A 15,162-nucleotide genomic window follows, 5' to 3' on the forward strand; every position below is an offset into this window, starting at 1 on the left:
ACACAAACTATTTTATTTTTTCAAACTATCAAACTAAAAGACAGTGGCAAAAGCTTTTTGTTTACATTAAAGCTTTCATCCACACGGTAGCCAGGATATCACATGATCTGGTTGGTTAGAGAAGTTACCCAGGATTTAACTTGCTTGAAAGCCTGGACTAAAAAAAAGTACCTTGAATGCAAAGGATTTCATTTTTCAAACAGTAACCTAAGCTACTGCATTCCTTGGAAGAAGTTTTTAAAGCAAGAATTACTTACTTTCTCTGCAATTGACATATCCGAGGAGCTTTCCGCAATAATTTTCATTAGATAATACTTGGCTTTAAGAAGGTAAGTTTTATGCTCCTCATGTTCTTCTGGAAGCATGACATCATTTTCAATTTCTTCTGCTTTTCTTTGGAAAATCTGAAGAACAGGATGCAGAGTGAATAGTATCAGTCAGAAGGAAACTGAATAAATAGAAGCACTTCTGGGTAATGCAATTTACAAACTTACCATGGCAAGATTCCAGTATGACACCACATTATCAATAGCTTCAAATGCTATTAAAGCATCATCAGTTTTGCCATCAACTGCATCCAACATAGCAAATGCTATCTGTGCCTCTTCTTCATACGCTGCAACCTGAAAGACCTACAAAATAAAGTGAAGGAAAACTTATACTTAATAATGGAACGACATCACCTTTTTTCCTGTAACGCGGGGAGAATTCTTTTTCAAGAAAGTTGGTACTGAGGGTGTTCAGTGCCTTCAAATCATAAATACCATTTCAAAGGTAAGACCAAAGCTACAAGGAGAGAATTTTCCCCCTTTATAAAACACTATTACCAAATCTCACCTTTGAGAGCTTCACAGTAGTAATAACATAGAACAGTACAATGTAGACAAAAATCCCACCACTTTGTTCATTTCTGACACAGACCCTTCTCTTCAGCCTTGGTTCAACTGATCTGTACCTGAACATCTACACTATGGAAGTGTTTGAAGAGAGGATCAGTAGGTTCAGAAATACTCCTCTTCTTTTTGATAGTTTCCAGCATAGGCAGAACTTTCTTCCAGTAGTAGACACTTCGTCCCATATATTCCTTCTGGTCATAGAAGGAGTTAAGGTTAATTCCCTGGTGAAGAAAAGGGAATAGATACAGATGTTATTTCAATAAATGCAAGTCAAAATGCTACTCCTACATATCCTTCTCCTATTTTCTTTAAGAGTTCCAAAGTCCTTTTCTGACATTGAACAGAAAAGCTATGTTAAGTAACAAACTGTTGTGTTATTTTCTACATGTAAGACAAAAGTATTTCACAAAGTGACAAGAACAGTAAGTTTGCCTGATAAAATAATCAGCCATTCTTAATAATACACATCCATCCCCCATCCCCTCAGTCTGTTCATAATTGATAAATTAAGAAAAACACTTTTGCTTCCATGTATTTAAAACTAATCTCAGCTTACTGTTTTCTGCAAGCTTTTTGCCCAGTGTATGATTAAGGCAGGTTGAAGGCCATGCTTGTCCAGTGTTCGCAGAGTACTTATGCCATGCTGTACAATAAGCCTCAGTTTTGCTGCTGTTCCTGGTCTGAATATAAGAAACATTCCTTGATTAGTATTTTGTGATTTTTATCTGTTCACATAGCATTCACTTCATGAATACAGCCTGGAGCTTTAGCCCTAATTTGCCTCTAGGTAAGAAATGCATTGTTAGAAATGAAAATTCCCTTTACAGAAATCTTTCAAGCATATCAAGTCCCTACTACAAGAAAGATTCAATGTAAAAAATATGTTAAAAAATTAATTTTAAAAGAATCTATAGGGACAATCCAAATTGCTGTAGCAGACGCTCCCTAAAGGCTTGATCAAACATTTCCAAACTGAAAAAGCCTTACACTGATTTTCTCTGAAGAAGAGTACGAACAGCATCCCACCAGGATCTTTGCTTTTCAGTATAGAGTAGTTTGCATATTGGCAATGGTAAAAATTGAGGCTGATGTGCACTGTAGTGAGAATTAAACTTCTCTTGCAGTTGTAAGTTGCTAGTGAATATCACCCCAAGTAGGAATACCTGTTTTTAAAAAATAAATTAAACTTATTAATTACAAAAAACTTAATTTGCACAGTACCTTAAAGAACTTCAAAGTTCACTTACTTCAAGGTCTAAGAGGCAAATAGATTCAGGAGCATCTGTCTCAAGTCTTGATGTTTCTTGGGGCAAGTGAAAAAGCTGTTTTAACCATTTGCGCATGGGGGGTAAGACTGACATAGAGTTCCACTGCAGGCCAAGCCACACGAGGTGCTGGAGACTGCCACTGTGCAATCGAATGGCACCTGCGCAGAAAACAAGGTTGGATGCAAATGTCAGCTTCCTGCAAGCCCTCAGTACTACTATCTGATCAAAGCTGGGTTTCACATTGCACTCTGTCAGAAGGGCCCAAGATACTTCAAGACCAATAAGCATCAAGATTCCAGGTTTCACTTACAAAGGGTTACAAACTTCAGTATAGACAAACATACCAAGTTCATCTAAGTGCTCAAAGCCATCAACTGCTTAAGCTTCTGAGGGGCTGACTCTCATCACTTCCATTCTCAGCTTATTCTGTCCAATGGATAACTGATTTTAGCAAACCTATTTACTTCCCCAGAAATCCTTAAGGATTTACTGAAGAAGCACTACTTTACATTGCAATACAGTATGAGTCTTTCCTATGACATTAAGGCAACTTTGGACAGCTATTCCAGGTATTTGTCTTTTGTTACAGTACAAGTATTTGTGTACCAGTACCTCTTCCACAAGTATTTGCAGAAGAGGTTATGCTACACAAAGCTGTGCTGAGTTTCAGAAAGTAACAGTTCTTACCAATATCATATTTGTGAAGTTCTATTTGCACTGGTGCTTGTGTACTGACATTTCCAATATCATCTGTGCCAATAAAAGACCTCTCTCTAGAGGCTCCACTCTCAAACAGGCTATCAAACAATGCAGATGAGCCATTCTTGTTTGCAAATGATTCCACAATCTCTTTAAAGAAGTCTTGCTTGCCATGACTTAAGTTCAGCAGCATATGACCTAGAACACAAAAATACCACTTCACATAAATAAAGCAGTGAACACAAGGAAAGCAGTATTTGCTATGCTGGACTGCTCTTTGCTACTGAAAGCTGGATGGGAATCAGGATTTCCCCTTATGAAACCTACAGACTGTTCAGGTATGTTCTCCCTGTAATTAGGTCAGCGTTTCAGCACATAGGCTTTCCAAGCTTTTAGTGACAACAACCCCAAAGAATTTTTAAATGCAGTTCTTTAGGAAAACAAAGCCCTCCTACCATGATTCTTCTAAGGGCATTGCAAGTGACCTTACAGCTGTAAAACAAGCAGAACAAAATCCATTCTGAAGTAAATGAACCTCATGTCTGGCAGCTTCATCTGTTTTCATCTAGGCCCTCTAAGAATTTTGTAGACTGAAACACTGTCTATACTTGGCAGGAAAAAGACCAAAGCTGATGAACAAGTGAAAGGATGAAAAGACCAGGGAAACACGCTAATATTTTCTTTCCCTCTTGGGGCTAACAATACTTGCAAAATAGCATCAGCAGGCAGAAGCCATTTCCAGTAGATTTAACAGACAATAAAAACTAAATTCTACCATAGCATGCTAGAAAGTCAAAAAGGAGGAAAAAATCCAACTACTATTGAAACAAGGAGAACACACTCTTCCAGCAGCTTAAGAGGAAAAAAAATAACTTTAGGTGTCAGAACCAAAGTACTGTTTTGTTTTACATATGTAGTCAGAATCTATAAGGCTTTACTATATACTGGAGTGATAACGTTACAAGATACACAAATGTGTTCTTTAACAAATCTTAGACTTTACAGAAAAACCGCAGCACTAAAATGGAACTATGCAACTATTTTTTTATTACCAGACTGGCTTTTTCGATCGCAGGCCAACATTTCTAGCATATCTTGTCCGGTTTGATCACCCTTTATGAGTTTTGACTTTGGTTTAGGAACCTGGTGAAGTAAGGAGAAAATTGTTACAGGTTTTTCACAGTAAGAGCAGGACATTTAAATGAACCTTAGAAATTAAGAAATAAGCTTATTTTTAGCATTAGAAAGCTATAAGAAAACACGCATTATTCATTCTGAAGGTACATATATTGGGTTATGGTTTTGTATGGGATGGGCAAAGAGAGCAGAAAACCCACCTAAAGTACACAGATGTGCAAGTATAGCTGTTGAAAGTAACATTAAGTGTACACAAGAGCAAGTAATACCTGCAATGCAAGCAATGGTATAAAAAGGACAGTCAAGGCAAAGAATTCATAAAGCAAATAACCTTGATTTTTAATTTTTTTTTTAAATTTAAAATTTTAAATTTTTAAAGTTTAACACTCATCATGTGTACTTGTATTATGAAAAAGGAAATACACTACAGGAAATAAATGCACTAATACTTAAGAATAAGGTTACTCTGGCAAGGGGAACAATTGAAGGTATACTTTTACCCTATTTGTGTCATTAGAAAATTTTAAACAATTGTGACAGAGGAGGGTTTGCTGAGTGAGGACAGTTCTCCTTTAGATACACAAACACTAGTTCATCTCAGGAATACAGGAATTCAACACATGCACAGCTAGAAAATTTCAAGAAAAGCATCAACTGAAGGCTTAGACTGAAAAATCATTTACCTGAAAACTCAGGAGATAACACAATGCTGCTAGTTCACACATAGGTCTCCACTGTGTCTCGTTGTCTTGGGCCATTTTCAGCAGCAAAGCTCCAGCATGCATGTACAGCTGTCCTTTCATTTCCACATAGGTACGAGACAACTCATCAGCTGCACTCACATATGGTTTTACTGACTGAAGTGCACGATCAAAACTAAAATGCAGAGAAGACTAATTCTAAACAGAGTCCTGGTAAAAGCCATAGCAGCTGATTGTGGTTGATTGTGCTATTTAGGTGTGAATTAAGTAACTTCATGAGTCAATGCTAAGTACTGTTTCTATTGCTTAAACCCAAGTTACTAGAAAATATAATCACCTCAAACTCCCAAAGCTCTCAAGTTTATTTAAGTATTACCTAGATACTTAGTCTTTTTCATCACATTTTTGCACAGCTACTTTTAAAACTATTGTCCTGAACCACGTGGATAAACTTGTTCACTTCTGCAGATTTAGAGACATACAGGAGGTATTATTGATTCTGCCCGTTCTTTTCGTTATCAGAAAGGTGCAAAATACTGTTTAACAGGCTGTTCAAAAAAAGAAGGTACGACAGAAATTCTAGTGCCTTTAGATTACTATACAAGCCCCACTCAGGAGAGGGCTTCCAGAAAACAGTTAAAACAATTTTTCAATTACTGGACAAGACTATAATGGCTGTTAGCATTGCTATGATCTGGAAATGCTTCAGATGTGAACATCTCAAAACACTCTAATAAATCAGAAGCAGAAAACTCCACATGGTCATTGCTAGAGGAGAAAAATAAAATAAAAGATACTTGGGTATTAAATATTGCTCATTCATTCTGTACTGCTTCAAATACTCATGCAAGATTAACAGACTCAAGAATGTTTTTACAGAACAGAATGTAACAGCCATTACAGTACTGAGGAACGACAATAAATTTGTAACAACCAGTAACAAACGAAAGATAATGGCAAGAAACAAACACAGATCTTAAATTATTGACTACAAACACTACTTTGTACTGCTCTAGGTGCACCACAGTTGGTAAGCCTTTAAGCCAGCTGTAACACACCAGTTTCCTCTGAAGGAGGCTATTCTTGCTTCAGGTGGTTTCCTCCCTCCCTATTATACTATAGACACAAAGTTCCTAATTACTCCAGTGTGCTCTTATTTAATAATAGAATGACTAGGACAAAGTTGACACACACAAGAGGTAGTTTTGGGTTTTCAGTTTGACTTCTGTTGCTTTGTTTGGATTGGAGTTTTTTGGGCCGGTGTTTTTTTCCAATTGTCTGGGAAATCTGGATTAGTCAACTGCTGAAGTACAGAACAACTTCTCTAATCAAAGGAAAAGAAGGTACCAAGACCCAGGATATAAATGAGTCTTCTCCATGGCTGTGTGCTGACCATTCAAGCATCTGTCAAAAGATAGCTTGGGGTTCACACCCAGTAAGAAACACTCTTGCTGGTCAGTACAGAGAATCTCCTCTCCCATCCAAAAACAAGATAAGCTGTGAAACAGAAGCTTGGCTGATATGACCCCAAACAATTCTTAGAGGGCTTTTTCTTACTACAGAAAAGTTTAAACAGTACCTTTCAAGTGCCTCTCTGCATTCCTGAACATCTCTAGAAGAAAGTGTCAGTTTGACAAAGCTGGAATAGGCCAGCAGATGATCTTTCTTGATAGTTCTCCAGTTATTTTTATCATACTCCAAGTCTTGTAAAGATTCCAGATATTCCTAAAGAAGAAAGTTCATCACAGGATAAGGAACAGTCATCCTTCCATGAAGACAAGGGCAGTACTTCTCCAAAACACACTAGTAGCATTTATTGCATAATCCAGTTTCACAGGTGAGACCTTAACATATTCTTCAGCAGCAAAGTTCCAGGGAACTACTTGCTTGAGCAATTTTATCCCTAATGGAACTGCTGTGTCTAACTCAGCTTTTGAGGTTAGAAACTCAATAGCTCTATAAAGTTTAATTTTAGGGAGAAAATTCCAATTAAAAAAACCACACAAGAAGTATTTTGTAGTTCCACTGGTTTCAGCAGACTTGCATTTGAAGGAGTTAAATCCCTTGAGAAACAGCTGCCAGAATAAGGACACTAAGAGAAATAGACCAGGTAAAAAGATATGGAAGACAACCACAGGATCAAAATATGATTAAACACCTCAAATGTCTCTACAACACAGGAACACCATTCCAAGCTTGACTGCAAAGGTATTCTCTTCTCTGCCTCCTGACAGTGGAGCACAGCATCCTTTAATCTGTTATTTGAACGATAGAGCGCAACTAGTCTGATGTTTATGTAGACATCATCTGGTCTTGCATAAAGTTCTGCTTGAATCAGGTCAAAAAGCTGATTCCACCCATCTTCACCTTTACAGTCCAGTAACTGCTCCTGTCGAAACATGAAGGCAACATATTAATATTTCATTTGCCACATCAGTCTTTTGAGCAACTACAGTACTAGGTATTATTCTTTCCTTCACTACACAGACTACATTGCTCTAGGTAGAGCACTCTTAATAGCTTTCAGGTATTACATGAAATTTGATTACTATTCAAATATTTAAAATGTACATGACTATCACAAAAGAAAAGTCCTCAGAAGAATTTGCCTCTTACCAAGAGAGAAGTGCTTCTCAAAACATTTGGTTCAGTGATAGCAGACCATGCCATAGACTACCTTGCTTTAAAAAAAACCCAGACACCTTGAGACTTCAATGTGGCTGCTGCCCAAAATTACACAAAATTAAAAAGCAACACAAAATTAACATATCAGTGCAAAAGTAACATTGAGTGGCATAAAGTATTTACATGGTATTTGAGAATTACAGCATTTCTCACACTCCGCAAAAATGATCATAATACAGGATTTAAAAACAAAAAGCAGTGTAAAGCAACAAAGTCTGAGTTCACAGATCAGCTACCTTCCTGCCAGTGACACAATGGAAAGAACAAATGACACCTATCTAGTCTTCAACTTCTTGACTGTGATAAATAACAATTTCTCAGCATTTTGGAAGAAAATTAAACTTGAAACATTAGAAAGGGTATGAAACCACGCAGCTGCAGCTTCCTTTAAAACTGGATAAAAATGTCAGACTAGAAGGAGTGTAACATCTAATAGTTGTTTTAGTATTAAAGATACTAAAATAATTTAGCAAGACTTTTGCTTGAGGCAACATGCAAAAGGCACTCCACACAGGTGCTGAAAGTTTGCTCAAGCCTTTGAACCAGGTAATTTTCAACTTACCTTCAACCTGTAAATAGCAGGGCTCCCAGGAAAGAGCTTAGCAGCTCTGTCAACCCAATATTTTGCTCTTCCATCAGTAATGTCATTATTGCATAGTAACTCTGCAATCTTCAATACAAGATCTTTCTGTGTTGGGTTCAACTCCACAGAACGCTATTTTTCCCCATGTAGACACAGGAGCAAAAAAAGAAAAAGGCAACTTTAACTTATGATCCATGTACAACAGGTAAGAGTTACACCCCCACAAACATACGCAGCTATTCAAATGAGTTAAATCTATAAATACAGAGCATATAAGAAAAGCCTTTCTACATGCTACCACTAGTTTACAGCACCCAAATAGAACTGTTAAAATTGAGAAAAGCATAAAAGAAATAATGCAAACCATTTCCTCTGCATCTATCACCAGCTACTGCTATACACAAACAGCAGGACTACAACAACTTCTAGTCTAGCCAGGTGCAAAAACTTTTAAAAAATTAAGACACAGTTTAAGAAGTGTGATAGCACTTCATACACAGAGTTGTATTGGCCAGACTTCTGAGTCTCTCTCTGAAACCAGAACAAAGGCAACCCAACTGGAAATTTGACATTAATATGCTTGCCTAATCAAAATTAGATTTGACCCTCCCCTCTGCACCTGCCCTCTTCAAAACCAGCCAAACACAAAACACAGTAAGCCTACAGTCTTCTAGCAGCAACTAAACTCCAGTTGTCATCACAGTTTGTATGACAGGATTCTATGACAGTAGTCCAAGAGGCTATGCATGACTTGGGGAGAATTTAACAGCAGGTTAAAGATCAAGTCCAGAAGAAAAAACAAAGAAGCAACTTCAAAATATACTACAGAAGCAAGCAATATCAAGTGAAGAATCCTCTCCACAGTGGTTCATGTGCTTTCCATTGTTGAATGTGTATGACACAGTTTTCCCAGGAGCATGTTTTCTTCTATGGCTTTGAGAATGTTCAGCCACAGAAGGTTTTAGAAGTCCTTTTATAAAGGAATAAAGCAGAACATTAGGGGTTGTGGCTCAATGTAGTACTTACCTTGTAACACCCAAAAGCTTTTTCTATGTTATCCTCAGCTTCATAAATTTGTCCAAGAAATCTGTGTGCTTTGGGATCTCTCTCTTGTACATTGAGGTATGTAGATATATATCTATGAAGGGGAAAAAAGTCTGTTACTCAACAAGTATTTTTCACTAACACTCCCCCTCCCACCCAAGCTCTAACAGCAACTTTATCTGCCATACAGGACATACAGACATATTTTGTTCTAGATGCTTTAGCCAAATCACAAAAGCATAGACATGTTTTGTTCCAGACACTTTGTCAGGACCTTTAAGTAAGCAGCAATATGGTTTACACCCGTACAAATGCTACTTACTCACCAGCCAGTATTTCTGTTGATTGAAATACCAAAAGCAGGAATTTGTAGAAATGGTAAGAACTACTTAATACAACGAGCAAAAAACCAAAGCCAATTCAGCCAGGTAAGTTTTTTCAGTACCACATAGCTTACCTTATTTAGATTTTTCAAATAATAAAACAATAACTTAAAAGAACATTCAATATCCACACTGCTAGCTTAAAGCAGCATGATACTCATCTTGGTTTCTCTGGTCTACTTCATAAAAACAAAGCTTTTCTTTTACATTTAGAGAACAAAAAAAACAAATGTCCATCAATGTATGTTACCTTTTAGCAAGTTCATATTCTTTAATTTCAAAATACAGCTTAGCAAAGAGGAATCCTTTCATCGATTTCTGAAGGAGAAAAAGCATGACAAGCACACTTTAGACATTCAGTACTTCAAAAGTAAAACCCTAACAAGTGACCTCTCTCTTCAGCAATGCCTAATACTCAAGTGACTGAATTTGATGATTCATTATCAGCTCAAATCCACCCATCATATATAAGGGTTTGTTTCTGAAAGATGTAGGTTAAACAATGAAAAGAATAAAAGTTTTTGCTATAAATAGGTTACTAGGAAGATAGAGATTACAAGAGAAGACAACAACAAGCCTTTATATACGTGGCACTTCATACATCACTCATTAAAGAGAGTGGAAGAATAGTGTAATCCACATTTAGTTTATCGCTGTGCAATGTAGCAAGGAAAAAAGATATTCCACAAATCAAGAGAGATCTGCCATTTAGCCCTACTGTAGTGTACTGTAATTAGACACTACTGTTTAAGTATACTTGAGGAAACAGCAACTTTTGCTTAAGTCAATCTCATTTGGGTAAGAAAGGCATTCATGCACCAGTTGATTTCTGACTAAAATAACTTTAACATACAACACCCTAGGAGCAAGAGGTGAAACAATCTTCCTGTTACAAGGCAGTACAAAAGAAGCCAAAGCAGCAGAAGCATGATCAGGAGGAAAAGTGAAAGGAGCAAGTTAAAGAACTGAGTTACAAACAAATCAGACAAATTTAAAGCTTGAGTTCTCAATATCAGTTCAAAAACAATTTTGCTTTTGAACAAAGATACGCTGGAGCTAGTTACAAATATGATTCCAAACAAGCGCGTATATTTTGAATTCACTTGAATTATAAGTCTCCCTCCCTCTCTCACCACTGTAATTCATGCAAAATTTTAAGCAGTTAAAAATGAAAGCAGTCCTCCTAGGACACCTCAAGTTTCCAGACTGTATTTTTGAAGCCTGCTATAAAAGGGAAACACTGAAGCATATCAGAGTGGAGCTGCATTTGGCATCTTCTTTTAAACATGGATGAAGGAAACCTCAATATAAATGCTTTGCAGCCTTATAAGCACCCCCCTCCTAAAATCAACACAACAGGAAAATCAGTAACATTTTCCACCAGTGACTGTGCTTATACAATTAGTTGTAAGCATTACTTATTAAGAAAAAAAAAAAAAAACTAAAGAAGTAAATATGGACCAACAGGAGAGGGTTTGTTTTGTTGTTGAGTTCAGTAGGAACACCAAAGCAATTAAAGAGCACCTATGATTCTGAGAGCAATGCCCTTGACATTGGCTACTCTGAACAGCATCCAAAGCAATTAAGCCACAGACCAACTTTGTTGCTGTTGGGAAAGAGATACAAATAATGATGATGTACACAAGGCCCGCACAAAGGTCCTACTGCATAATAGTGAACATGAATGTATTCACACTACACAACACAGTGCTGAATATTCTAACGTTAAAAAAATCAATTCAAGAGCAGTGGAACAGGATCTTTCAGGATTAAATAGCTCCCACGAATTGCATCAGACTGCTCACTGAGATCCTTTCCAGATACAATGAAAAATGGTAACAAGTTATGCAGAGGTCCTCATCCTTCTGGCCAGTTACTAAAATATAACAGAAAGATTATTTTTTCCCAGTTCCTCCTCACCTAATACTACTACAAAGACAAGAATATTAATGACACAACACATAAAAGAAAATCGAAAGTGCTTCACATGTTCCTTAGATTCTTCTGAAAAAATGAAACCCGAGAATCTTTTTCTGAGAAACGAAACTCGGGAAACACAGGAACTAAACTCTTACAAAACTGAAGAAGAGAACTCTGAGAACTCATGGACTCTAAAACTACACTAGGGCTTACCAGTTGTAAATTACAGGTGCACAGCTCTAGTAAACCACTGCTCCCAGTTAGGGAAAGCACCTCCAGGTACGTCAAACACCTGGGCCCTTCCTCAGCTCCCCCTATCTCACTCGATTTACAGAGACACTAAGTAATTATGCGCTCAGAAATACTCCCAAAGACACCTTAACTCACAGAACATCAGAATAGTCAGGGATGGAAGAGACCTGTGGAGATCATCTAATCCAACACACTGCCATGGCTCAGCCACCTAAGGCACGGGATCCCGGCGCGTCCAGGTGGGGTTTCAGTATCTCCAGACAGACATCCCTCCAGAGAGGGATCCTTTTTCCTCTTACCGCCAAGGACGAGGACGGGCCAAGCAGACCAAGCCCCTAAACCGAGGCGCCGGGCTCGGCGCCGGGAGCCCGCGGAGAGCAGCCGCCCCCAGCTCGGCCGCGCAGGGGCAGCGAGCGCAGCCGCCCCCGGCCCGGCGGCAGCGAGGCCCCCCCGCGGTCCCTCAGGATGCGTGGCAGGGCCGCCAGCGCCCCACGCGGGGAGGGAAGGGGCCCCGCACCGGCCGCACGGAGCGGCCGCAGCGCCACCCGGGCCCGGCGGGGACGGGCAACGCGAGGCCGCGCTCACCTCTCTGGGGGACGGCGCCGCGGCCTGTAAGGAGGCGACGTAGCGCTCCACCTCGGGCTTCGTCCGCCTCATCATGGCGCCGCGGGGGCGGCGGGGACCGCGCCCGGCCTCTGTCGCGGCGGAACGCGCCTTCCCGGCCGGCCCGGCGGCCCTGGCCCGGCGGCTGCGGAGGGAAGGAGGAAGGAAGCGCAGGAGCGACGCGGCCGCCGCACGTTACGCAAGTTCCCGCTCAGCCGCGCGGCGCGCGCAGCCCCGGCGCGTGCCGCCTCCCGCCCCCATATCAACGGCCGGGGGGCGGGGCCGGCCCGAGCTGCGCATGCGCACGGGGGGCGCGGGGGCCGGGGGAGAAAATCTGTCCTGGGAAACTGTGAGAAACCAAATGATAGCATTTTCTCACCTAAAACTATAATAAACTCGCCTCAGTAATATATAAAAATATATATGGTGATTATATATTTATCACCTCATTAATATACTCTAGATATGTTTATATCTATGTATATATACACACACACACACACATATATATATATATATATATATATATATATATATATATATACATATATATATATATATATTTAGGTAACAAATTTTCCCCTAAGGCTAAGTAACAGTTTTGGCATCCTCACTATAAGAATGGCTTGAGGACGTGAAACTGTTGGAGCAAGTCCAGAGGAGAGACACGAAGTTGCCAGGGGGACTGGAGCATCTCCCCCTCGAAGACAAGGTGATGAAGGTGGGGCTGTGCAGCTTGGAGAAGAGAAGGTTCCACGAAAACTTAATAGCAACCTTCCAGTATCTGAGGGACCTACAGGGAAGCAGGAGAGGGACTTGGTCTGGAACTGTAGTGATAGGACAAGGAGTAATGGGTACAATTAAAAGAGGAGCAGTTAAGGTTACCTACAAGGAAAAAATTATTCACTGTGGTGGCAGTGAAGCACTGGCACAGGCTGCCCAGAGAGGTTGTGGGTGCCCATCCCAGGCAGTTTTTTAGGCTGGGTTGGATGGAGTTCTGAGCAATCTGGCCTGTTGGGAAGGGTCCCCCATTAAAGGCTAGATCTTTAAGGTCCCTTCCAACCTGTACTATTCTATGATTCTATACTTCAGAGCAACTATAAATTTAATCTGTAAGCATAAGGGCCTTCTTACTGAGATCCAGTGTTCTGGAAAATGAGTCTCCAAATATTGTAGCAGCTGTGGTGAGAAACCTTTTTTTCCAAGGACTGTGGCTAGTATAATTAAACAATTAAGCTCTAAAACACAGCTGGGAACATGGACTAAAAGATAGACCAGCAACCCTCAAGGCAGGACAGATTAGCAAGTTTTACAGGTTTGGTGGCTCGAGGTTGAGCCCCGTGGTGAAATTCCCTGCAGGAAGCCTCAGATTCTACTCACTAGAATTAGCCATCTTTCCTGCCAGTTCAGATGCTTTGGTCAAAATGAGGCCACTGAGCCATGCCTCTGAAGAAGTGTAATTAAAAATTTCTCCAGTTCTCAATCTCAAACAACCCATTGACAGTCACAGGGTTCCTGCTACACCTTAAATATACTGACAGCCCCGCAGCTCTTACCCTCTTTGCAGGGAAAATAAGGAAACATAGCCAACTTTTTCTTTAAGACCAGCAACATCCATGTAAGACCCTGACTGAAAGAATTAATGCTTTCTTTTATTCTTTCTTCTATTAATGGTGATTTATTTAGACACTGCATTTAATTCTGCAAAAAATATTTTTTTTCTCTGTGCTTTTAATAGTGTACCTGCAACTGGGATTATCAAACAATTTATTATCTGCACCTGCCAAGCTAAGTAATGGCAGTGTTGGTGGTGGTGCAGAGGAGAACATCAGAGTTTTCTTGACTCACTGGAGAATGTTACTGCATTTAGCTGATGGGGAAGCATGGGAAATTGCCTTCATATAGACCAGGTCCTGTACTTTGGCTCTGGTCACTCTCACTGTAGAAGTGCTGTAGAAGTGGCACTCCCTGTGCTGTCCCTGGTGGTCGCAGGAGCAGGCAGGACAGCCCAGGCTCGAGAGGTGTCCCTGCAACCTGACTGGGTGTGCTCACTGTACTGGGCACAGGACAAAAGGCTTTAGGCTCAGCTCTTCCCCCCACAGCGACGTCCACTGGGCTTTTTGGAGTGCTCCCTGCTGTCAGCCTGGCCAGGCTGTCTAAAGGAACCTCTCTTGCCCATGCATAATTGAGTTGATCTGTGCAGCAGAAAGGGACAAAGCTCCTGAGGCATCCATTCCTAAATCCCAGGCTCACGGATTCCTCGACAGACCTTACAGGGGGCCATGGGTAGAAAAACAGTACTAGAAAACATCTTTTAGGAAAGTATGTGCAGCTACTCAAATATTTATAATACTTTGGGCCAGGAAGTGAGCTTCAGCACCAGACGTGTAATTGTCCAGGCTGCCTAATTACTAGCTTGCTCCCTGGCTCTGCCTTGCACTCCTTTAACTAATCCTCTTTGTGACCATGTGCAGGGGTATTGTACCAGTGACAGTTCATGGCAAAGTTCCCAAGAGAGTAGTATGGATTTGGGGAACACTCCACTTGAGATAGGAATCCAGTAATAATATTTTCACCATGAGAGTGATGTAAGTACTGGAACATACTGTCCACAAAGCCCTGTGAAATCTCCTTGCATGGCGATGTTCTCAGTTTGGCCAAGCAAGACCTTCTGTATGATGCAACTCTGAAGTTAGACCCACTCTGAGCAGATGGCTGGGCTAGCTGATCTCTAGTGGTCCCTTCCATCCAACATTTTTCCACACTTCATCAGGCTTTGAACCCTCAAGTACCCTCAGATGCTTTGAGTGCTGCATCCTGGGGTCTGACACACACACTAGAGTTCATGAAACAGAAGGTGCTGCCTTGGTGAACTGCAGCACAGCGTTCACCATCAGGAACTTGGAAATGGAAAAACCCAGCCTGTGTCAGGCCCCAAGGGCCACCAGAGAGCAGGGAAATCTGAGGCCACTGTGCTGCAGATGGATGTAA

The 15,162-nt window shown here is 40.4% G+C and overlaps 1 protein-coding gene across 4 annotated transcripts in view; it reads right to left on the reverse strand.

The window, feature by feature from the left end:
- Window positions 1-12,417, reverse strand: part of RGPD4 (RANBP2 like and GRIP domain containing 4) — a 33,638-nt gene extending 21,221 nt beyond the window's left edge. For 2 of the 4 annotated variants that reach the window (XM_071430732.1, XM_071430730.1), the window contains exons 1-15: window positions 12,154-12,417; window positions 9,647-9,714; window positions 8,996-9,107; window positions 7,949-8,101; window positions 6,860-7,090; window positions 6,281-6,426; window positions 4,684-4,876; window positions 3,916-4,006; window positions 2,852-3,061; window positions 2,144-2,322; window positions 1,884-2,059; window positions 1,453-1,576; window positions 956-1,117; window positions 495-632; window positions 258-404 (exon numbers count right to left, since the gene is read on the reverse strand). In XM_071430732.1, coding sequence (XP_071286833.1) covers window positions 258-404; window positions 495-632; window positions 956-1,117; window positions 1,453-1,576; window positions 1,884-2,059; window positions 2,144-2,322; window positions 2,852-3,061; window positions 3,916-4,006; window positions 4,684-4,876; window positions 6,281-6,426; window positions 6,860-7,090; window positions 7,949-8,101; window positions 8,996-9,107; window positions 9,647-9,714; window positions 12,154-12,228 — 2,205 coding nt within the window. In that variant the 5' untranslated portion in view covers window positions 12,229-12,417. The other 2 variants (XM_071430733.1, XM_071430734.1) reach the window with 2 other exon arrangements.
- Between the last annotated feature and the right edge of the window lie 2,745 nt (window positions 12,418-15,162).

Source organism: Agelaius tricolor, unplaced genomic scaffold (assembly GCF_023055355.1).
Source record: "Agelaius tricolor isolate 1412-34295 unplaced genomic scaffold, bAgeTri1.0.p SCAF_7, whole genome shotgun sequence".
In the NCBI taxonomy this organism is placed as follows: Eukaryota; Metazoa; Chordata; class Aves; order Passeriformes; family Icteridae; genus Agelaius; species Agelaius tricolor.